The sequence below is a fragment of the Drosophila miranda genome (genome assembly GCF_003369915.1).
Source record: "Drosophila miranda strain MSH22 chromosome Y unlocalized genomic scaffold, D.miranda_PacBio2.1 Contig_Y3_pilon, whole genome shotgun sequence".
NCBI classification, from domain to species: domain Eukaryota; kingdom Metazoa; phylum Arthropoda; class Insecta; order Diptera; family Drosophilidae; genus Drosophila; species Drosophila miranda.
The window spans coordinates 261,085-285,650 of NW_022881625.1; the positions used below are offsets into that span (position 1 = coordinate 261,085).

General features: G+C 53.9%; 1 protein-coding gene and 1 long non-coding RNA gene across 2 annotated transcripts; both read left to right on the forward strand.

Moving 5' to 3' along the window:
* Positions 1 to 13,748: 13,748 nt before the first annotated feature.
* On the forward strand, positions 13,749 to 14,323 carry LOC108162836. Its single transcript, XR_004474913.1, has 3 exons — positions 13,749 to 13,785; positions 14,158 to 14,229; positions 14,283 to 14,323. It is a non-coding gene; the product is annotated as an uncharacterized LOC108162836 (long non-coding RNA).
* A 3,004-nt stretch (positions 14,324 to 17,327) lies between these two features.
* LOC117194700 (death-associated protein kinase related-like) lies at positions 17,328 to 19,636 on the forward strand. The gene has a single exon (XM_033399210.1). It carries the CDS (start codon positions 17,402 to 17,404, stop codon positions 19,508 to 19,510), a length of 2,109 nt encoding a protein of 702 aa, XP_033255101.1. The 5' UTR covers positions 17,328 to 17,401; the 3' UTR covers positions 19,511 to 19,636.
* The last annotated feature ends 4,930 nt before the right edge of the window (positions 19,637 to 24,566 follow it).

Sequence of the window (24,566 nt, forward strand, 5' to 3'; positions counted from 1 at the left end):
CTAGTGTGTCCGGTCCAATGGCCGCTCCAGATCGTCCTAGAGGCCAACCGCCAAATTCTGCGGCAGCAGTGGTGTCAGCTTCAGCAGCTCGAACGGGTCTGCCAGCCACGGATGGTAGCTTGCAACAGACCATTGCGGACGCAGTGACAGCCGCACTAGCACAGCACACTCAAATGCTAGCTAACGCGATTGAAGCGGGGTTTCAAAGATTGTCGCTCCAGAATGCAGCTCCAGTTCCAACGGAAAGGGTACACCCAGCCCATAGGCAGTCCTCTCCCGTTAGGTCAAATCAACCCTTTGAGCACCTCTTTAGGTTATCCGCCAGGGAAAACGCAGCATTGCCAAACTCAGCGTCCGAGCGACCGACTAACTTGTCAGCCCCACCCGAGTCGCAGCAATCACAGCAGTTGCGCGCGGATCGGATTAGCCAGATAATCGCGAACTGGAAGTTGAGATTCTCAGGGCGCTCCTCTATGTCAATATATGATTTTTTGTATCGCGTCGAAGCTCTGACCAGCCAGACATTAGATAGCAATTTTGAATTGTTATCTCGCTACGCGAGCAACCTGTTCGAAGGAAGCGCGGGTGAATGGTACTGGAGGTATCATAAAAGCGTACCAAGAGTGCGCTGGATTGATCTCTGTATTGCTCTGAGATCGCAGTTTTCGGACGGCAGAACAGATTTAGAAATCAGAACCGCGATCACCCAGAGGAAGCAGAAAGTCAACGAACCGTTTGACAGTTTTTATGAGGCCATAGTGGCGCTTGCAGACAAGCTCGTGCAGCCGATGACCGAGCAGTCCTTGTTAGAGGTGTTGCGAGCAAATCTGCTCAATGAGATACAACATGAGATTTTATATGTGCCCATACCGAACATTGTGCAGTTGCGACAAGTGGTCCGCAAGCGTGAAAGGTTCATGGAAAATACTGCTAAGCCAATCCCGGCTACTCGACGATTTGTTCCTCGCAATCAGGTGAACGAAATGTCCATCCAGACAGAAGGTCTGGCAGAAGGCGATTCGGAAGAAGCTGACGCTTTTGATATCGACGCGATGACGCTTTCTTGCTGGAATTGCAATAAACAAGGCCACCGATATCAAGAGTGCGAAGCAGAGCGTAAAGTATTCTGTTATGGATGTGGTAAGCGGGACACATATAAACCATCGTGCCGAAAATGTAGCTCGTCAAAAAACGAGTTGGCTCGTGCACCGATATCGAGTGCACGCAAGTTAGTGTCGAAGGCAACGAATACGGAGTAACCGGGGCTACGTCAAGCTCACTCCCCCTACCTCCTGACATGATAACGACCACTATGATACCAGTACAGGACGACGATCAGGAAACGACCCCTGCGCCTAGCAAAACTCGAGACCGTAAGCGTAGGAAGCTGTTCCGCACGCAGAGTAAAAATGCGCGCAGAGCATTATTAGCCTCTGTTATTAGTAATATCACTGACCTACGACCCTACGCCAATGTCACTCTGTTTGGCAAGACGATAAGTGGATTAATGGACACAGGCGCCTCAATCAGCTGCCTTGGGGGTAAATTTGCAGAAGAGTTATCTCGAACAAACCCTGAGGTCAAGCCGATGAAGTCAGCCGTGCGAACCGCAGATGGGAAAAAGCAAGTTATTCTAGGTAGGATCTCCACACTCATTTGCTTTCGTGGAAATTCCAAACGAATATGCCTTTATCTTGTACCATCGTTATCGCAGGAGTTATATCTAGGAATAGATTTTTGGAGAAGCTTTAATCTACTGCCGTTCTTCTTAATGAGCAAAGCGAATAACAACAGTTTGGCGGCTATAAACTTTGACAACCCGATGCAAATACCTTTGTCGGAATTACAGCAGAAGGAACTAGTAGCGATAGTACAGATGTTCCCTTCGTTTGCCGAAAAAGGATTAGGAAAGACAAACTGGCTTACACATGACATAGAAATTTACGAGACTCGGCCCATAAAACAACGCCACTACGCAGTGTCGCCTGCAGTCGAAAAATGTATATACGAAGAGTTGGACCGAATGTTAGGCCTTGGGGTGGTTGAAGAATCAGATAGCCCGTGGTCTTCCCCGGTAGGAATTGTGCGTAAGCCAGGTAAGGTTCGCCTTTGCCTTGATAGCCGGAAAGTTAACGGAGTAACAGTCAAAAATGCTTACCCTATGCCCCTCATTGATGGCATTTTAAGTAGACTTCCAAAAGCGCAGTTCATTTCAAGCATCGATCTTAAAGATGCTTACTGGCAGATTCCGCTTACTCCAAGGGCTCGGGAGAAGACGGCTTTTGCTGTGCCTGGGAGGCCGCTATATCAATTCACGGTGATGCCGTTTGCTTTATGCAATGCCCCACAGACCATGTCCAAACTGATGGATAAAGTTATCCCACCATCTTTGCGAAATGAGATTTTCATTTATCTCGACGACTTATTGGTGATTTCGGAGTCCTTCGAGAAGCACATGTCCGTGTTGAAAGCGCTGGCCGACCGACTGTCTCAAGCTGGACTGACGATAAACGTAGAGAAGAGCAAATTTTGCCTGAAGGAAGTGAAATACCTGGGCCACGTGATAGGGTATGGGATGATACAAACGGATCCCGAAAAAGTTGCTGCTATTCGGGAGTTTCCAGTGCCACGATCGGTGAAGCAAGTGCGACGATTTTTGGGAACCACTGGATGGTACCATAAATTTATTAAAAACTATGCCGGAATTGCTGCCCCAATATCAGAAACACTAAAGCAACGTCGATCGTTTGTATGGACCAACGAAGCGCAAAGGGCGTTTGAAAGTTTAAAAGACCAAATGTGCGAGGCACCAGTCCTACATAGCCCCGACTTTACCATTCCATTTGCCATTCATTGCGATGCCAGCCACACCGGAGTTGGCGGCGTGTTAATGCAACCGGATAGCGATGGTAATGACATCCCAATCGCATTCATGTCTCGCAAGCTGAATCAGTGTCAGCGAAACTATTCAGTCACGGAGAAAGAGTGTTTGGCAGCCATAATGTGTGTGAAGAAGTTTCGAGCTTATGTGGAAGGACACGAGTTCTCCATCCATACCGACCATGCATCATTGAAGTGGCTAATGTCACAATCGGACCTAAGTTCTAGATTGGCAAGATGGGCTCTCAAATTGCAGGGGTTCAACTTCAAAATTTTCCACCGCAAAGGTAGCCAAAATGTTGTCCCAGATGCTCTGTCGCGGGTGCACACCGAAGATCTATCGGCATTCAGCTGCGATGGATTGGTAGACCTGCAGTCTGATTGCTTCAAGTCGGCAGAATATTTGGAACTGATTCGAAAAATTAAAGACAACCAGACACAGATGCCAGACATTAAGGTGATCGATAATCTCATATATCGGCGAGCAGAACACGCGGCTGCTGATCAGATCGCTGACGACCTGTGTTGGAAGCTGTGGGTTCCAACGGAGCTGGTGTCCGATGTACAAAAACAGAGTCACGAACAGTCGCTAGCAGCTCATAGCGGCATTAATAAAACGTTGGAGAGAGTTCGACGTTATTATTATTGGCCAAGTTTAGTAACCGATGTGAGAGCGTTCATAAACAGCTGTTCGGTCTGCAAGTGCACCAAGTACCCGAATCGTTCGTTACGACCCCCATTAGCTCCAGTGAAGGAAACTCAACGAGTGTTTCAGAAGTTGTTTGTGGATATCCTGGGTTCGTATCCACGAAGCAAATCCGGAAATATCGGTATCTTCGTTGTTTTGGACCATCTTTCAAAATATCTGTTTTTAAAACCCGTAAAGAAATTTACAGCGGAGGCGATAACTCGATTCATGGAAGAGGACCTATTCCATTGCTTCGGGGTACCCGAAGTGGTTGTGTCCGACAATGGAGTACAATTTAAGTCCCATCACTTCAAATCGCTGTTGAAAAAGTACAATGTGCAGCATTTTTATACGGCTGTGTACGCACCTCAAGCCAACGCATCGGAACGCGTTAACAGATCCGTTATTGCCGCCATTAAAGCTTACATCAAGCCAGATAAAACTAATTGGAATGAGCAGCTTAGTTCTATTAGTTGTGCCTTACGATCTAGTCTGCATTCAGCCCTAAACGACAGCCCCTATCGGGTTGCATTTGGACAGCACATGATCACCAATGGAGACACCTATCAGCTCTTACGAAATTTGCAGGTTTTAGAAGATCGTACCGTGAGTTTTGGTCGGGAAGATTCGTTTGATGTGATTCGAAAAACAGCCCAACGAACAATACAAAAACAACACCAACGAAACGAACAGCAGTACAACCTTCGAAGTTGTGAAGTGGCGTTCAAAGTTGGCCAGGAGGTCTACAGACGCAACTTTCAGCAGAGCAATTTCGTTAAAGGTTTCAGCGCAAAACTAGCTCCTACTTTTGTAAAAGCTAGAATAAAACGTAGGCTTGGTCACAGTTATTACGAGTTGGAAGATCCCCAAGGTAGACTTATCGGAAAATACCACGCTAAAGACATAAAGCAGTGACCATCCTAATACCGGTTAACGGTTTTCCTCCAAGCGTCTATCACCCTTTGATGTGATTAACACCAAAGTGTGATATTGGCAGGGGGGATTTGTAGTGGTCGCTTGTCGGGCGGATAGGAAAGCATATTTGTGTTCTTCGCCTGAAAGTATGCCCGATGGTATTTGTACAATTTATATATTTATGTATATAATATATATATAAATATATTTATATATGTTATATTATTTATACAAGTATATATCACACCTCACCGAGATACTTATTAATTATTAAGTTTAGTCCCCATAGTTAGTGTATAGTTAGGTTGGCTTAATTTCTTGTTGTGGTGTTACATGTTAAATGTTCCTGGTCGTGTGAGGGCTAGCGCCATCTAGGGTTGACATTAAGAATATGCTTAAAAACGAACAAAAAATCTCCCCACCATGTCCATAACCATTCAAGGTGAATGGCGAAGGATCGTGCAAAGGCAGATCCGGAGAACAAAATTTTTGTTGGTCAGTAGATCCGCCCAAATCTTTCTTTCTCCTCGTGGCCGTACAAGCATTCAGCTGCGCGGTGAGAAAAAAAAAAATAATAAAAATAAAATTAAACCGCCGTAAATAACCGTGGTGTGAAACCAAAGTGCACTCGATCGGGAAAAAAGAACCCAAGAAAGCAGATTGGGCTCTAATCGAAAACGTGAGTACCGGCCTTCGACAGTGCTAGGAGCCTCGAAGTTAGATTTTCCGACTTTTTCTGTAGTTTCCGCTTGGAGGTGAGCAGACCCAACACAAAAAAAAAAAAAAAAAAACCCCGGGGAAAGAAGGAATTAGCACCTCAACCCCATCCCCCTATTTTCGCAGTGCCAGTTCCAACCGGGTAAATATGTGCATGGAGTAACTGTTAGAAAAAGTAGCCTGATCAGTATTTTCAAATTCCACATTAGAATCGGCACTTAGTTTTGGAATTATCCAAAAGCTGCAGCCCGAGCTTTAAGCCCCCGCACTACGAACCAGCTGATCCACCAAGTCGCGGGCAGTGAACTTTGGCTGCGCGAGACGAGGACAGCCGTCTGAACGGGCTTAGTGCGGCGAAGTGGCGTAACCGTTTCGCATTCAAAACCGGGCCAAGAAACGGAAACCGGTGCTTGCAGTCAGCGTAGGACCGAAGCCGCTTAAATGTTCCTACCGGGCGGGAAAAAATAGTGCACCACGTGTGTACATAACCTCACGGCGACCCCTAGTGGTATCGCCTCTCTTGTTCTTCTCGTGATTCGGCCTAGCTGTTCCAAACGTTTATTTAAAGTGCAGTGGAGGCCAGCGTTTGTCTTATGTGCACGTTAGTGTCATTATGTAGGCTGAATGAAAACTGTAAGAGATGTGCTCACATACATATGTATACACCGCCCACTGAAAGCCACTGAGGCCAGTAAGATCCCACCGTGACTCGCATTCCCTTGAACCTCGCAGTCCGTTGATATGTCTGTTTTTGTGTAGTTGGATATACTTAGTGTTAATTGTAACAGAAAAAAAAACCAGAAAAAAAACCCACCAACACATTCTTCCCGCGTGTTTCGCCCTTGATTTTTTCTTTCTTTTTTTCCTTTTGCTCTTTTTTTTCCTTTCCCCTTTTTTTCCTTACTTTTGCTCGCGGAACACCTCCGTGCGTGTGGCCGACATCGCAATGCGGTACCGGGTACCCCGCTCCCTCACCAGCTTCTTCACCATCCTACCCACGGGGCGAATCTGGGTCTGCGCGCGGACCACCGCCGCCGGCCCCTCCTCCCGCGGGATCGCCGTCCAGTGGACCGTGGCTGCTGGTGCCGAGCTCTGCCGTTGCTGGGCCGGTCGCTTCGGTCCTGCACAGGGCTCCGGGCAGGAGGCCTGCCGCTTCAGAGCCGGGCGCTCGGCCGCCGTCGACCTCTCCGGTGCGGGCCACACCCACGGTCCGCGCTCCCACGCCTCGAGTTCCATCTCCGTCGGTGCTGTCGCCGCCGTCGCCGTTTCCGCGGCCGCCGTCGCCGCCTCTGCCGCTGCCTCGGCCGTCGCTGTCTGGACCGCCGTCGCCGTTTCCGCGGTCTGCGTCCCTGCTGCCGTCGTCGCCTCCACTGCCGTTCGCATCGCCGCCTCCGCCGTCGCCGCGGCTGCCGCTGCTTCGGCCGTCGCCGTCGGGACCGCCGTCGCCGTCTGGGCCGCCGTCGCCATTTCCGCGGCCTGCGTCGCTGCTGTCACCTTCGCCGCTTCTGCAGTCCGCATCGCTGCCTCCGCCGTCGCCATTGCTGCCGCTGAGGTCGTGGGGGCGGGTCCGGGGTCCCTCCTCCGCGGGTCCCTGTTGTTGCTGCCGCGTGGACTCTCCTCCCACACCCGGGCGCCGGCCTCTGGCTGGGCTTCGCTCGGGGCGGGCCCCGAGGCCCACGTGATGTGCAGGGTCTGGTGGTGACACACCATCCCCTGGCGCACGGCGGTCCGCACCTCCTGCGATACATACGGACCCATTACGGCCGCCTCCGGTCCCCTCCACTGTGGTTGCTGCTGCCACTGCTCCTGCCCCTGCTGCTGGTGATGCGGCTGCTGGTGCTGCTGGTGCTGCTGCTGCTGGTGCTGCTGTTGCTGCTGGTGGTGCTGCTGCTGCTGGTGCTGCTGTTGCTGCTGCTGCTGGTGCTGGTGCTGCTGGTGCTGCTGCTGCCGGTGCTGCTGGTGCTGCTGGTGCTGCTGCTGGTGCTGGTGCTGGTGCTGCTGGTGCTGCTCCTCCTCGGCCTGCGGCTGCCGCCTCTCGGAGCCCTCGTCATCCTCGGCCGGTGGCGTAGGCTGCCACAGCTCGCCTTCCTCCTCCTCGGCCTGCTGCAGCCGCCGCTTTCACTCGGCCTCTGGGTTCGTAGCCTGCTTGCCCGTGGCCTGGGGCGGCGTTCCCTCGGTCTCCGCCTCGTCGGTCCGGGGCTGCATCGGCGGCAGCACCACCCGGAATGGTGGGGGTGGCGGCGCCTCGTCGCTCTCTTGGCCGTGCTCCTCCGTACTGGCGGCTCTTTCCGCCTGTCGCCGCCGCGCCTCCATCCGCTCGTCCCTCCGCCGCCTGATCGCCCGCGCCCTCTCCAGCACTTGGTGCATCCGGCGCTTCTCCTCCGGCGTCGCCTCCTGAAACCTCCGCCTCACCGCCTCAATTTTGTCGCGCAGGGTCAGCGGCCTTCCATTCCTCGTCTCCGACTCCGCCCTTTGCTGCCGTCTCCATCTGGCCTTCTCCTGAGCGGTTGGCGCGCGCGGGCCGTCGGTGCATATGACCTCGTCGTCGTCCTCCTCCTCCTCATCCGATGACACCGTCGGCGACACCGAGTCGTGCCCCGATGGCGCCGGTGACACCAACGGCGAGGCCAGCAGTTGAAGGAACTGGGAGCCATCGCACCAATCCTCCTCGTCGCTACGCGAGAGCAGAGACGCCCGTCGCTGACGAGAAGTACCGGCGCGATAGCCCCCTTCTCCCACGATCGCCTGTTGCTCCTCCAGGAAGGCCCTCATATCATCCATCTTCTTCCTGCCATCCTCGTGGTTGAGCCCGCGTTTCATCTCCATTTTTTTTCTTGCTGCTTTTCTTGCGTTCTTTCTGGTGATAATTACCTTCAAGTGTTCGCTGTTCCGTTTTCCACCCGCCTATATACACGCGTTGCATTGCCAATCATTCCTTCTACCGGGGCCGGTGCTCCGTGTTTCGGTCTCTCCCGCCTGGTTCTAACGGTTGTTGCGTTTGTACTCATGGCCCTCAGCCTCGTCTCTCTGCCGTCCGCGCTCTCTAACGGCATCTTTCCCCTGGTTGTGTGAGTGCCGTCGCGCTCTCCACTCTCTATCCGATTTCGCCTTATCCCTTTTTTTTGGATACTGTTGTGTTCTCGCCGCGTTTCTCTGTTGGCTCATGGATAAAACTTTTCCATCTTTGATGGACCCACCCCCTTCCCGTTCATGATTATTTTGCTTTTTATTCCCCCATTTTATTTTTGCTTATTCACAACTTTTATTTAGCCCTTTATTCTTGTTTATTTTAATTGCTATTTAATGGATTGATGGATTGCTAATTATTTACTTTTAATTGTTATAAAAAATTGCTATTTATTCTTACATGCCACCGCCGACCTGTCTTCTTCATCCCGTGCTGCTCGGACCCTCCTTGGCCTGGGTGAGTTCTCCCGACCCGGATGACTTTTACTCCATCCTTTCTCCCTTTCCAGCTCGCCCTCTGCCCTCAATGCGGGCCGCTTACCGCGATTCCGCTCGTGAACAATGGGTCCTCCGACCCTCCGCCCGGGCTGGAATCTTGGGCTCACATCCCAGGGCAACTCCTATGCGCCACCGGCCGGACTCTTTTGACAGGTGTCTCCCTCGAACAGTGGCTCAGACCCGAGGATCATCCGACTCCTCGCCCGGTAGTCCACGCATGAACGGCAACCGTCGTTCCGGCCCGACGCTCGTAGTTGCCCCGTGAGTCCGCGTTGAGGCGTGAGCCTGGCCCCTGGGTTTTTCCTGGTCATCCGCTGTCTGAGATTACACTCCCCGACCCTGGATTCGCCTCCCAGCTTTGGGTGACGCGTTTCCTGTTCAGGTTTGCTGAGCTTTTCCTCTTCTCGTTTTATTTTCCTTTCTTTTTACTAATTTTCGCTTTTTTTTCAGATTTCTCCAACCACAGTCTTCCTGTTCGCCTTTTTTTTTTTTTAATCTAAGTGCACAAGTCCATCACCCTGCGTGCTGACGAGTCTCGTGCGTGTCCTGCGCGTCACCCTTCCCCAGTGTCCTGCGTGGCACTCTACCGTTCCTGGTCCTGCGTGACCCTTTAGGGCGACCTATTACAGCCATTCTCCTTCACCCCTGTGTCTCTCGCTCCTCGGGTTGGGGTTTCAGATCTCGTATGTGTGCCGTTCTCTTCTTCCTGTCGCCCTCCTTTCTTAGGTTGCAGATAACCGGGGATATTAAGTCCTCTATCTGGTATGGCCCATCGTACCTTGGTGCCAGCTTCGCGGCGAATCCTTCCGCTGCATTGGAAAGGTGGTGCTGTTTGGCCCACACGACCTCTCCCACTTTGGGTCTCCACGGTCTTCTTCTCAGGTTGTAATGCCTGGCCTGATCCTGGGCTGCCCTTTCCAAGTTGCGTCGAACCAACTGAAACAGCTCCTTTAATTTCTTCGCATTTTCATCCGGCGTCTCTGTGCCTTGTCCCGTGCCTACCGTCTCCTCGTCATATAGGGCCTTTGGCAGCCGGGGCTCCCTTCCTTGCACCACGAACGCCGGTGAATATCCCGTTGTATCCGACACTCCCGAATTCATGGCCAGCATCAGCTCCGGCTATTTTTCATCCCCTCGAACGCTTCTTGCCGTTCTTGTGTCCAGACCCATTCCGTCTTCTTCTTGAGGAGCCCGGACAGGGGCTGCACGAGGGTGGCGAAGTCGGGCACGAACCTCCGGTACCATGAGGCCACTCCCAAGTACTGTCTCAGCTCCCTGACATTTGTCGGCGGTTTCAATTCGGCTATGGCTGCGACTTTCTCGGGGTCTGTACATATCCCCTCGCCGGTCACCTTGTGGCCTAGATACCGCAGCTCTTTTCTAAAGAACTCGCACTTGTCTGCGTTCAGCCGCAGGTTCGCCAAGCGCAGCCGTCGAAACACCTCTTTCAGGTTTCTTCGGTGTTCTTCCTCTGTTCGCCCGATGACCACTATGTCATCCTGGTATGCGAACGCGTTCGGCATCATTTCTGGCCCAATCACTTGGTCTAACGCCCGTTGAAAGGTGGCCGACGCGGAGTGTAACCCAAACGGCATCACCTTCCATTGGTATAGCCCCTTTCCGGGCACCGTGAACGCCGTGATCGGCCGGCTGCTCTCGGCCAGGGGGATCTTCCAATATCCATCCTTCAGATCTAGGCTACTTATGAATTTCGCTTCCCGCAGTTGATCGAGGATGTAATCGATCCTGGGCATTGGGTACGCGTCCTTTACTGATCTCGCGTTAACTTGACGAAAGTCCACGCACAATCTCCATTTGCCATTTTTCTTCTTTACCATCACTATAGGCGAACTGTAGGGGCTCTTTGACGGCTCTATGCATCCCATTTCTACTAGTTCGTCCACTTTCTGGTTAATCTCGGCCTGCATTTTGGGGTTCTTCGGGTAATATCTTTGCTTAATCGGTTGCGGGTCACTCATGGTGATTGTGTGCACCGCCACATTAGAGACCCCCTCGATCTTGGAAAATGCCTCTAACTCTCGGGCTAAGAATTCCTCCACTGGCTCTTCCCTCGCCCCCTTATTCTGCCTCATGCCCGCTGACACCACTCTGGCGGCCATTCTTAGGGTCGTGTCCGTTTCGTTGTCGGACTCCGGAGCCGTGTCTCCAGTTTCGGCCTTCGCCACCGACAGTCTTTCCTCCTGGTCTCCTCGTTCCCGATCTTGGGCAGGGATCACCACCCTGTGCCCTGCACAGGTCACCACTGCCCCGACCGCGCGGAGAAAATCCCATCCCAACACTAACTCATCAATCACACCCGGCAATACGAGTAGCACCATTGGGATCTCCTTGTTCCCAAAGCATACCTTCGTTTCAATCTGGCACGTGACCTCCTGGCTATGGCCATCCGCCAACCTCACCCTTTTCCTTGCCGCCGCCTCACGGCCTTCACCCTTTAGTCGGTCCGCCAGCTCGCGGCTCACGAAACTGCTGGTAGCTCCTGTATCCACCGTGGCTTGCAGCTCCATGCCCGCGACCTCCACTACTGCGGATAACTGTTCCTCCTCGCTGGTCAGCCTGCCGACTAGGCTTGAGGGACCGTTTCTTGCGACCCTGGCACGGCCCTCCGCGGCGTGGGTCGTGGGGCGTTTCCCGTCTTCCTGCAGCATTTCCATGCCGAGATGCCCACTTTTCCGCATCTCCAGCAGTAGGTGAGAGGTCGGCCGTTGCACTCCCGGCTCCAATGATCCGCGCTCCCACACCTTCGGCACGCCTGGGCCGGATTCTTGACATATCCGTTCTCGATATTGCCGTTGGTCGGTGTCGGCATAATGACACGCTCTCCCCACTCAGCACTCCCGTGCTGCTCCGTCCAGCGGGCCGTCCTTGCATCGCCGACATGCCGTCGTCTCGGCTGGCTTGTGGAAGGGATTCGCTGCCCGGGCTTTCACGGTTGGATTCTCCCGTTGGAACTCTAGGCGGTCCCTCTCCAACGCCTCGAACTCGTCTGCCAGTTCCATCATGGTGTCGAGGTCCTTGCACCGGTGCGGCCTCACATAAGCTCTCAGATCGGGCATGCTATTCTCACGAATCAGCTCCGTCTGCTCCTCTTGGGGACATTTCAGGGGTCGCATAAGTGTCTGCATCTCTACCATATACTCTTTGAATGGCTCGCCCCATTTCTGTTTCCGCATCCTCACTTCCTGCAGCAACTTCTCAAAGTATCCCCGCGGCAGAAAGTAAGCCTGGAAGCTCGACGAGAACTCTTTCCACGTTCTCCACTGTCGATTGTTCGCCACGAACCACATCAGCGCCCGCCCTTTTAGCAGCTCCGGCATCGCCCTTGGGATCAGATCCGGATCCAGACCGTACGTCTCGGCGGACCACTCGACCTGCTCCAAGAACTCGAGAGGCTTCGTCGTCCCGTCGAACCGGAACGACCACTCTCTCACCTGTTTCGCCACTCTAGCGTAGTCCAGGTGTGCTGGACGTATTGTGGCTGGTTCGGTTCTCCCTCTTTCGGTCTCTCGGCTTCGATCCCTTCCTTGGTGGCGGGGCCTGCTAGGCGTCCCCGTGTGCGAGCGTTCCGGTATTGGCACTGAGAGACTCGCTATCAATTCTCTCTGTATGTCGACTGGGGACCTCCACAGCGCCGCCGCGGTTGCGCCGGGTGGGGGTGCCAGGTGCTCGTACGCGGCTTGTTTGTCGTCCGCCCGGGGTGTCGGCGAGGACCTGTCCGCCCGACACTCCCATACCTCAATCAGATCGGCCCACTCCGACTCATCTTCGTGTTCCCTCATCCACTCCTTAAATGTTCTTCTCATTTCGTCCACTGTGCCCTCCAGCCGCACGCCGAAGGCGTGGCCGCATTGGACAAGCTCCTCCTTTCTCAACCGGTGGATCCATTGTCCCTTCCCCATTCTCTCGTCTATATTTCTCCTCCCTTTGTCCTACTATTTGTCGTTGTAGGCCCCACGTTGGGCGCCAGTTGTAACGGAACTGCTTCTTGGTTCGCTTGAGTTTGCTGGGCTCGCTCAGCCTTCGGCCGATTCGTCGCAACGTATTTTTATTGTTGCCCCCAACGACAAATGATAAGACCTTCCTTTTCTTTAATCGAATCTCTCTTTATTCGTACTTATATTAGGACTTAGGGCTAGATGCTACAATTCAGCTTATCTATGGATCTCCACCACGCGTGGGCTCTCGTCGGGTGTGGCAGCGTTGAGGCTATTGATTGGGGCAGTTTGACCTCCGCTATTGCTTTGGCCCGCCACGCAAATCCGCACTCTACGTCTCGCACTCCCCTCTTAGCTTCCGCCGGCAACTGTGGATCACCTCTTAACTTAGACTCACTCTGGGGGCAGGCGGGGCCTGTCTTCCTGTTGCTATTCACTTCACTGCACTTCTTCGAACCGTACCGGGTATTACTCTCACGTTTCGGCGGGGTTTCAACGTGCGCGCGCGATCACTTCTCCACGGAAAAAGAGACCCGCTTCGTTGCCGCAGCCTCCTTTTATAGCCCCTTGACGGGCCCCGGCTCGGCGTTGGTAGTTTTCCATCGCCGTCTCCTGGTTTCCACGGCCTTCGTAACGGGGCCTGGCCGGTGGTGTGATCCCATGCCCATATTTGGTCATGCGTCGGATCGCTGCCGGCCCGATCCCGCCGTCTCCTCTGCCTCTCGCGTTTCTCTTGCTCCGAGAGCGGGACACTTCTCCTCTCGGGGCCCTTGGCCTCTTCGCCGCATCCGGATATCCGTGGGTATCTGGGCTGACCTTCGCCTTATCCAGCCAGCCATCAGCCTTTATCCGACCGTCCCACCGCCTTTATCCGGCTATGCTTTGGTCGAATTCGGCCTGTGGGAACCACGGTTCCTCACAATGCAAAAACTATAAAAAACAACAGGATTGACATCTACAACAAATACATTGATGCAGACGAGGTAAAATAAACGATAATTGACATACATTTACAACATATAAACATATTAATTATATTTATTTTATTTCTAACAGGAGGACAACTACAACGGAGCACCGGCCGGCATAACAAACGCAATGCGAACATTACGCTGTATACCGGCCGGCTCTGTTGTCCCCCTGTGTGTTGTTTATTGGCTGGATGTGAGTATTGGCGTGCATCGTGGGCAATGATGGTGTTGCCGATGGCGAGCGGCTCTGGTCCGGCCGCCCACGTTGCATCTGTCGTTGGTTGGTGTTGGCTGCTGCACTCGAGTGGCACTGGTCCGGCCACCCAACTGCATTGTCATCGTGTTCGCATTGGCATCGGTCTGTGATGCCAACGAGTCGTGTTATTGGCCGCATCCGGGTGGCTGCTAGTCCGGCCACCAGGATGCGTTGTCAGGTGGATTGGCCTGGCCTCCTCGGCCACGTTCATCGTCGGTTTTTAATGGCGTTTTAAATGGCTGCTGGTCCGGCCATCCAGATGAGGTGTTTGTTTTTGGCGTTTGATTTTTAATTTATGTTTATTTGCAGGTACTGTCGGCGATTGGATGTTGTTGCTGGCGACCTTTGTCCGGTTTGTGATGGCGTGAGAGACGTTTGCGGGTGAGTATTCGTGTTTATCGGCAGCCTCTCTCCTGATTCTCCTTCTTTTGCAGGATTTGCTAGCGTCCGGCGGCTCAACACCAGGCCATCCCGCCCTCACATAATTGGCATGAGAGACGGGTGTGACCCAGTGGAGCGGCAACAGACGCCAGCATCTGCGTCGTCGTTGGAATGGCTGCTGTTTGTTCGGAGTGGCGTGACGTCATTGTGATGGTGTGGTAGCAGCGTCATCAATAGGGGCCTCATTTTCCTCCCATTTGGCAGGAAATTGTCAGTGTTGGTGGCGAGGCAGCTTCTTGATTGGCAGCTCTGTCTGAGTATTGGCAGGTACGTGTGATTTCGTGTGTTTTGGCAGTCTTTCTTTGTTGTCCGTATTGACGTCTTTTTCTTTGTTGCAGTGGCTGCCTCTGGATCGACGGTTGGGCACATCAATAGGCACCGCCCGATCGCATGCTTTCGCGTGCGCTGGCGATTTGGGCCCTCCACACTTGGCCCAGACCCTCCAGATCGTCGAATGGATCGTGGTCGGTCCACTCGTCGTCATCTTCGTCAATTGCTTCGCAGTCCATATCGGATTCAGAGTCCGATATGGCTGCGGCGTCAAAGTGCGTATTTGGTGCTGGTCGTGGTGATGGCTGTGTGGATGCTGCTGCTGCTGTTGTTGTCCGTTGTGGCGGCACTCCTCCCGTGCTCTCGTCCCTTGCCTGCAGCAGGTTTGTCAATGTCTTTGAAATTGCTGCCAGCTTATCTTCCAGCTCTTTAATTTTTCCCGCATATCTTTTCAGATTATGGGCACAGCTCCCATCGCACTGGGCGCCTGGCTGCTGCTGCTGGTGTTGGCGTGGCTCCGGAGCACGATTTGGGATCGGCTGCATCGGCTGGACCCTCTGGTATTGGCGCCCCTCGGCCAGTGGCTGGGGATGTTGGTCGCGATGCTGTAGCTGTTGCCGATGCTGTCGACCCGGACCGCGTTGGCGTTGCTGCTGCGGCTGTGGGTGGAGTGGCTGTGTGGGTGGCTGCTGCTGCAACTGTCGCTGTAGTGGCTGCTGGTGACGTTGTGATGGCTGCTGGAGACGATGTGCTGGCTGTTGCTGCTGTATTGGCTGCTGCATTGGCTGTGGCTGTTGCCGTAGTGGCTGAGGCTGCTGCTGCTGCTGCCGTCGATGCTCCTGGACAGCGACCCTGTGAGCCAGGAGCCGCTGACTGGCTGCCTTGTAGGCGCTGCAGCCCTTGTAGGCGCTGATGTGGGCGCCTTGGCAGTTGGCGCATTTGGGATTGGCGGCCCTTGGCTTGCTGCACTCCGTCGTCAGATGTCCACCCGCGCATTTCATGCAGACAGCAGCTCGTCTACAGTATGCGCGGGTGTGGCCAAACACCTGGCATCGATGGCACTGGGCAGGGTCACGGGAGACTCCAAGTCTCTCAACCGTGATGGGACAGGCGTCGCAGCTTCAACACCCCGCATTGGCCACGGTCCGGTTTGGGGGCGATATCAGCCTCGAAGAGGTTGAATTGGCGGCTGCGATCAAATCGATCGGTGATCACCCTTACAAACCGAACCGTGAACCCCTCATTCAGCATGCTGCTGCGAATCCAATCCGGCGGCGTGGAGTGGGAGAGTCCTCGGATGAGGATCCTCAAGCCACGTTCCTGGCTGGGCTGATGCCCGAATTCGCCGTGCCGGATGTCATCGTCGGTGGTAGTGGCAGGGGTGTTTGTGATGGTGATGGCGGTGGTGGTGTTGGTGTTTGTATTGGCGGGTGTATTTGTATTTGTATTGGCGTCATTATTATCTCTATTGTTAATTGTGGTATTATCTGTGTGAATGGCTGGTGATTGTCTATGTATTGGCTGTTGTCGATGTTGGTGATGGCTGTGGGTCTGGCTATTGGCAATTATAGTAGTGGCAGGGGCAGGGGCAGGGGCAGGGGCATGTGTTGGCTGTGTTGATTGCGGCAGAGTGGCAGGATCGGCAACTGTGTTGGTGTTGGCTGCATGTGCCGTCCGTTTCTGCTGCTTCTGCTGTTGCTCCCTCAACTCGTGCTGCCTCAGCTGCTCCTGGACAATAGCCTCTAGTTCCTCCATTGTCTGCCTTTTTTTCTTCGGCTTCCCAATTGGCGGCCGCTGCTGCCGCTGCTGGTGATGGCGGCCCCGTCGTCTGGCCTGCTTCCTCTCACCATCACCCTCATCGTCACTCCCACTGTCGATGAGGGCGCGGCGTCGTTTTGGTGTTTGTGGGATTGACGGCATTTGTGCAGGCTCAGCATTGGCCCGGATCGACCCGCTGCTCGAGCTCGAACCAGGTTCGACTCGCAACAGGTTCGATCCGGTCGTGTGTGTGTGTGTGGCTGCCCGTTGGCCGTTTTGGCGCTCCGCTCTTGCGCGTCGGCTTGCCGGCTCTCCTCCGTCTTCTCCATCTCCCGTTACTCTCGAACAGTTTTGTATGTCCGAGAGCGTGAGAGGCGGGAAAAGTGGCGTCTTTTCGGCCTTTCCCTTTGTGTTTGGCGGGATTTTGTGATTTGGCAGGGTTGCGGGATTTGCAGTTGGTATTGGCGCTGCTGTTGCTGCTGATGTGATGGGGCTCGAGGGGGGAGTGGCTGTGGCCGTGGATATATCGGCCATGGCAATGGCTGGGTACTCACTCGCTGGGTGGCTGTGGCGTCGTCGCTCTGCATTGGCTGCAGCCGCCGTCGCTGTGGCGTCGGCGCTCTGCATTGGCTGGGGCGTTGGTGTTGGCGCCTGCGCCTAGGGCTCTGCTGCTGCTGCTGCTATTGGCGGTGTTGGTGTTGTTGGCTGCTGCTGCTGCTGCTAGGGCGCCTCTGCGGGCCGCTCTGCCGCCGTCGCTGTGGCGTCTGGTTGACCCTCGTCTGGCCATTCCTCTGGTCATGGCTGGCTGTTGGTTTGTGTGTTGGCGATCTGCTGCCTGTTTGTTGTTTTTAATTGAAAAGTCTCTTGTGTGTGTGTGTGTTTGTGTTTAATGTAATTTATTGGCACTTTTATTCTCTTTTTTTTTTATGATGTGGACGGGAACATAAGTTTGTCAAGGTAAGTAATGGGTGTGGTGGAGGAAGGGCGGCACGGCACGGCACGGCACACGACAGACACCACAAAAAGAAAACAGGGCAACACAGAAAAAAAACGTCAATGGCGACACGGCACAGATCGATAGATCATGTTCACCGAAAAGGGAATCTTTCCCATAGGCGATGGCCTTTTGGATGTAGATGCCGAACGCTTTAACGGATTGCTCGTGTCGCATGACATCAACGAGATCTACGAGGTGGAACAGACGCCGTTTGCCAGGGGCAAATTCGCCGCCGTTCGCCGTGCCATTCACAAGAACACGGGCTCCCATTTCGCGGCAAAGTTCTTGAAGCGACGCCGACGCGCACAGAGCAGCGACAAGGAGATCAAACACGAGATCGCCGTCCTAATACTCTGCGAGGGCGAGGAGAACATTGTCAATCTGAATGCGGTGCACGAGACCCGTTCGGACACAGCCCTGCTGCTGGAACTGGCCACTGGTGGCGAGCTGCAGACCATACTGGACAACGAGGAGTGCCTGACAGAGGCCCAGGCCCGCCACTGCATGCGAGAGGTGCTGAAGGCTCTCAAGTTTCTCCACGACCGATCCATTGCCCACCTGGACCTCAAGCCACAGAACATTTTGCTCGCCGGCGAGCGTATAGAAGATGGCCTCAAGCTCTGTGACTTTGGGATCTCGCGCGTTGTGTGCGAGGGCATCAATGTCCGCGAGATGGCCGGCACACCCGACTACGTGGCCCCCGAGGTGCTCCAGTACGAGCCGCTCTCCCTGCTGACGGACATCTGTTCCGTGGGCGTTCTCACCTATGTCTTGCTCTCCGGCTTCTCGCCCTTTGGCGGGGACACCAAGCAGGAGACCTTCCTCAATATCTCGCAGTGTGCGCTCACCTTTCCGGACAACCTATTCGGTGGCGTCTCGCCAGTGGCCATCGATTTCATACGCCGCGCATTGCGAATTAAGCCAAACGATCGCATGAGTGCCGCTGGATGCCTGGAACATGCCTGGCTGAAGGATGAGAGCTCGATGGATAGACAAATGTATCTGCAGGCTCAGAGCGATGCTGAAGAGGAAGAGGAGGAGGAAGAAGACGACCTTGAGGATGAGGAAGTGGAGGAGCCAGTGGCCGAGGAGAAGGCAGAGGAGCAGGAACAGCAACAGCAGTCACAGGAACAACAAAAGCAACAGAAGCCAAGCAGTGGCAGCAACAAACCCACGCACAATGGCCACCATCGGGCCCACAGCAATGGGAGCAGTAGCAGCATCTCAAAAATACTCATTGCCACCGGGAAGCTCCTAGGAAGCCCCATAAGCAGCACCAGCACCAGCACCAGCACAGAGACAACGACAGCCATACACACGCTGACCAGCAATGGACACGGACAGAGCAACACGGTCTGCCTGTCCGCCAAGCCCACTCAGATCGTGACACCCACACGTCGAGCCTCCGACTCGGACACGGAGAACACATACACGGCGACATTTGTGAAGAAGCCCCCGGTGCAGGCCACCATCCAGCTGGGCAGCAACGGCCTCGACGAGTCCGCCACAGTGGTGGCCACCCTGACACTCTTTCCCGATGCGCCCACCACACCGAAAGTGATCCGCAAGGCACCCACGGGAGAGTCCCATGGATCGGCCACCTCGGTGAAGGCTCTGGTCAAGAAGTTTCAGCTGGAGGAGACGCTAGTCTGCCCCGGACACAGCAGCACCAGCAGCCACAACGGCCACAGTCCCGTCAACGGGTGCGGCGGCAGTAGCGGGAGCAGCAACGGCAACAATATGCGACGCAGTGCAGGGGGAAACAGCAGCAACATCAGCTACTCGGCAGCAGCCGCGACAGCAGCACGAATGAACAGCATTCGCCGCGCCTCCGACCCGCTGATGGCCGTCTATAAGAAGCAGCCACAGAACAGCGGCGCCAACAGCAATAGTTCCAGCAGCAACAGCAACAATCCCAGCCCCGGCAGCAGTCCCAGCTCGGGCAGCACGGCCACCCTGCTCCTGAATAGCCATCGCCTGGCGTCCGCGTCCGCGACCGGTCCAGCCAGCACGGTCGCCAGCACCGCTGTAGCCTCAAGCAGCAGCACCAAAGCTACTGCCACTGCCCACCATCTGCACCACCACCACATGCGCCACGACAACACGAAAAACGGCAAAAACACATTAAATCCACACTTACCTGCCAATCACCAGACAGAGCTGCCCAGCAGGAAGCTGCCTCGCCATCAACACTGACAATTCCTGCCAAAGGGAAGGAAAAGGAGGCCCCTTTCTGATGACGCGGCCGCCTGACCATGGCCGTGACGTCACGCCACTCCAAACATACAGCTGCCATTTCCAACGACGACGCAGATGCTGGCGCCTGTTGCCGCTCCACTGGATCGCACCCGTCTCTCATGTTTGACGACGAACGTGGCCGAGGAGGCCAGGCCAATTCTACTGACAACGCATCCTGGGTGGCTGGACCAGCAGCCACTCGGATGCGGCCAACAACAATACAATCGACAACGTATCCTGGTGGCCGGACCAGCAGCCACTTGGATGCGGCCAATATCACGATTCGTTGGCATCACTTTTCGATGCCAATGCCAACACACTGGACAATGCATCTTCGGGTGGCCGGACCAGTGCCACTCGGTCTGCTGCACCAAACCAACAGACAGATGCAACGTGGGCGGCCGGACCAGAGCCGCTAGCCATCGCCCACGATGCACGCCAATACTCACAACCAGCCAGCCAATAAACAACACACAGGGGGACAACAGAGACGGCCGGTATACGGCGTAATGTTCGCATTGCGTTTGTTATGCTGGCCGGTGCTTCGTTGTAGTTGTCCTCCTGTTAGAAATAAAATAAATATAATTAATATGTTTATATGTTGTAAATGTATGTCAATTATCGTTTATTTTACCTCGTCTGCATCAATGTATTTGTTGTAGATGTCAATCCTGTTGTTTCTGTAGTTTTTGCATGTCCGTAGATAGTTTGTCCATAGTTTTAGTACTTGCCTGTGATATTAGGAACAAGTTTTTGTAAATTAATGTAGTTTTCTGTAGATAATTGTATATTTTTCGTAGTTTTCTAATTAGTTTTCCCTTCTTACTCTTCTTCCCAACCTATCTGCCATTCCCATAATTCCCCTTGAAACGTGGTATTACCAAAAATACCACGCAAATACCAGACTATGACCGATACCACACCAAAAAGCCATTTCAAATTTAAAATGCATTTATCAATGCCCAGTGTGTTATCGGTCGCAAATTCGGCAATTTATGCCCAGCCAATTCCTCCCCACCCCCTACCCACTTCAAATGCCACTAAATGCCAAATGCGGTTGAGCAGGAGCAAAATTAACACTGCCAACCTCCGCCACTCTGCCAAACACCCCAATAAAGCCATTTCAACCGCCCATATGATGCTATGCGGTCGACTCTTCGGAGCGTCACGCGCCCGGATCGAAAGATCCGGAAGTTTACAGTATCCGGGCGGTTATACGGGAGCAGGCATTTATCCCCCCCCATCCTATCCCATCCCCCAACAACAGAGCAGCCACTACACACAGCACAAACATAAGACACTGGCCGCTAACCAACGACAACGACAACACACACAGCCACTAAAACAAACGGCTATTCCAATTCTCCATTGCCTACTTATCGGTGCTGCTGCCCTCGGACCACTTTCATCTCACTCAATATTGGGGTGAGTGAAAGTGGAACCGGGGGTGAGAGCACCGGGTCAGTCGAGTTGAGGGGGAGAGTATGGGAGTTGGCGGACATGTGAGAGTACCACCATGAACCTCGTCCGCCACTCTCATCTCGTCCACCCGCTCGAGAGGTCGCGATCGTCGGACGTACGTGCCATAACCGTTTCGTGTCTTTTTTCGTGTCGCTGTTTTCCGTTGTCTTGCTGTTGTGCTTTGTTTTCTTTTTTTGTTGTGTCTGTCGTGTGCCGTGCCGTGCCGTGCCGTGCCGTGCCCCCGCTGACATGACAAAAAGTCCCTTCCCCCCCCCGACCACCGCCACTACTACTATCGACAAGCTTTCTGCTCCCCAATAAATGTCATTAATTTTAAACGCCAATAAATAACATTAACTTATAAAAACACAAACCTAACGAGAGACAAACTGTGTAAAGAGACAGAAAGTGCCAATAAATACATTAAACACAAACACACACACACAAGAGACTTTTCAATAAGGGAAAACAACAAACAGACAGCAAATCGCCAATACACAAACTAACAACAACTATGACGAGAGGAATGGCCAGACGAGGGTCGAACAGACGCCACAGCGACGGCGGCAGAGCGGCCCGCAGAGGCGCCCTAGCAGCAGCAGCAGCAGCAAACAACACCAACACCAACACCGCCAATAGCAGCAGCATCAGCAGAGCCCTCGGCGCAGGCGCCAACACCAACGCCCCAGCCAATGCAGAGCGCCGACGCCACAGCGACGGCGGCTGCAGCCAACAGGAGCAGCGAGCCAATGCCAATGCCAGTGAGTACCCAGCCATTGCCATGGCCGATTTATCCACGGCCACAGCCACTCCCCCCTCGAGCCCCAACAAATCAGCAGCAACAGCAGCGCCAATACAAACTGCAAATCCCGTAACCCCGCCAAATCTCAAAATCCCGCCAAACGCAAAGGGAAAGGCCGATAGGACGCCGCTCTCGCTGCCGCTTTTCCCGCCTCTCACGCTCTCGGACATACAAAACCGTTCGAGAGTAACGGGAGAGGGAGAAGACGGAGGAGAGCCGGCAAACCGACGCGCAGGAGCAGAGCGCCAAAACGGCCAACGGGCAGCCACACACACACACACGACCGGATCGATTCCGTTGCGTGTCGACCTTGGTTCGAGTTCGAGCAGCGGGTCGATCCGTGCCAATGCCCAGCCTGCACAAATACCACCAATCCCACCAACACCAAAACGACGCCGCGCCATCATCGACAGTGGGAGTGACGATGACGGTGAGGGTGAGAGGAAGCAGGCTAGACGACGGGGCCGCCATCACCAGCAGCGGCAGCAAACACAAAACACAAATACAAACACCAACACCGTCACCGCCACTCACACCAGCACCATCGCCAATACCAGCACCAACACAACTACTGCCACTCCCAATACACACACCCTTGCCATTGCCAATGACATCCGGCACGGCGAGTTCGGGCATCAGCCTGTGGAGGACAGAGGCTTGAGGATCCTCATCCGAGGTCTTCCCCATTCCACGCCCTCTGACTGGTTCCGGGACTGTATGCAGGCCGAGGGGTACACGGTCCGGCTTACTCGGGCCATCACCGATCGATTCGATCGCAGCCGCCAATACAACCTCTTCGAGGCTGAGATCGCCCCCAAACCGGACCGTGGTCAATTCGATGTGTTGAAGCTGCGACGCCTGGGTGGGAGGCCCGTCACGGTTGAGAGACTTGGAGTCTCCCGTGACCCTGCCCAGTGCCATCGATGTCAGCTGTTTGGCCACACCCGCGCATATTGTAGACGAGCTGCTGTCTGCATGAAATGCGCGGGTGGACATCAGACGACGGAGTGCAGCAAGCCAAGGGCCGTCAATCCCAAATGCGCCAACTGCCAAGGCGCCCACATCAGCGCCTACACTTTATTTTCTTGACTCACACCACACACAATACAAGAAGGCACGACAAGCGTCGAATATTACACAATACAGTTAAAAAAACAGACGCCTGCTGCCTCTGGCCCACGCACTGGGCGACGACGTCCAGAGCAGCCATTGAGCCGTTCCCAGGCACCACAACAGCATCAGCTACAGCAGCTGCAACAGCAGCCGCAGCGCGAACAACAACAGCGACAGCAGCAGCAGCAGCAGTTTGCCAACAACCGCTCCCGGCAGAAGATGCAGCCGAAACGCCAATCTTTCGTGGGATCCTGCAGCCAGGCACTGTTGGAGAATACGCAGAGGATGACGCGATTGGAAAAGAGGCTGATCACTTCCAGATGTCACTACTCACCTCGCTCATCCAATCCCAGGCAGTGACGGCAACTCCAGCAGTTCCAGAAACATCGGAAAATCCACCAACAATGGCAGCAGCAACAGTGGTTGCCCCAGCTCCAGCAGCCAGGCGGTCAAAGAAACCACCACGATCAGAGCCACCACAAAAAACGTTAGGGCCAACGCCAGCCGCCATTCCAGAGACGGATCCTGAAATGGATGAAGAAAATGATGACGATGAGATGTGGACAGATGACGACTCCATGGATGACATTAAGGCCTACGCCCGCAACATGAGGTACCATCTTGACAACCAGATATCCTGGAATGCTGTGTACTAATTGGAAACATCTCTGCCACTGCATTGGATTAAATGACAAATGCATATCACTCGCATGCCACAACAAAAATGAACAACGGACGCTGCCGCCATCAAAGCATTCAGAGTGCCATGTGTACCTGGAATGGAAATACACACACACACACTCACATCCATTACACTTGGGCGGCCGGACCTGTGCCGTTCGAGTTATGCGTGTCGTTGTCCGCCATTGCCCACAGCTGGTGGCCGGACCAGTGCCACTCGCTCTACATTAGGGCCACAATTGCCGACGCACACACACACTCACATCCATTTCACTATGGCGGCCGGACCCGTGTCGTTAGAGGTATGTGTGTCGTGTCCGCCATCGTCCTTAGTTGGTGGCCGGACCAGTGCCACTCGCTCTACATTAGGGCCACAATTGCCGACGCACACACACACTCACATCCATTTCACTTTGGCGGCCGGACCCGTGTCGCCACAGTAATATGTGTGCCGTCTACTCCTGGCTCCCAGCTGGTGGCCGGACCAGTGCCACTGGTTCTCCAAGAGGGCAGCCAGAGCCACAACGACGACGAGGTGCTAATTGCACCTTCTTCTGACGACTTCGGACGACGCCAATTTCGACGACCAGGGGGACGACGGGGTCGGCCGGTATGCAACGCAATGTCTTCACAAGCATTGTGTTTTGCTATGCCGGCCGATGCTCCGCTGTTTCTTGTCTTCCCTGTAATTATAGAAAAAGATATAGACATTATTTTAAATTGTGATGTTTATTGTAATATTGTAAACGTAAATCAATTGTACCTGTTTTGTCTCGTCTTTGTTCCAGTGTAGTATCTCTTTTATTACCTGTTTTTCCGTCGTCTTCACTCCAGTCTACTACTTATCTGTATTGTTATTTCTGCAAGTGCTTGTCTCTTTTTATTTAGTATATTTCCTCTTATTTTCCACGCAAAGCACCTGCATTGTTTACCTTTTCTCTTTATCTATTCCTCAAT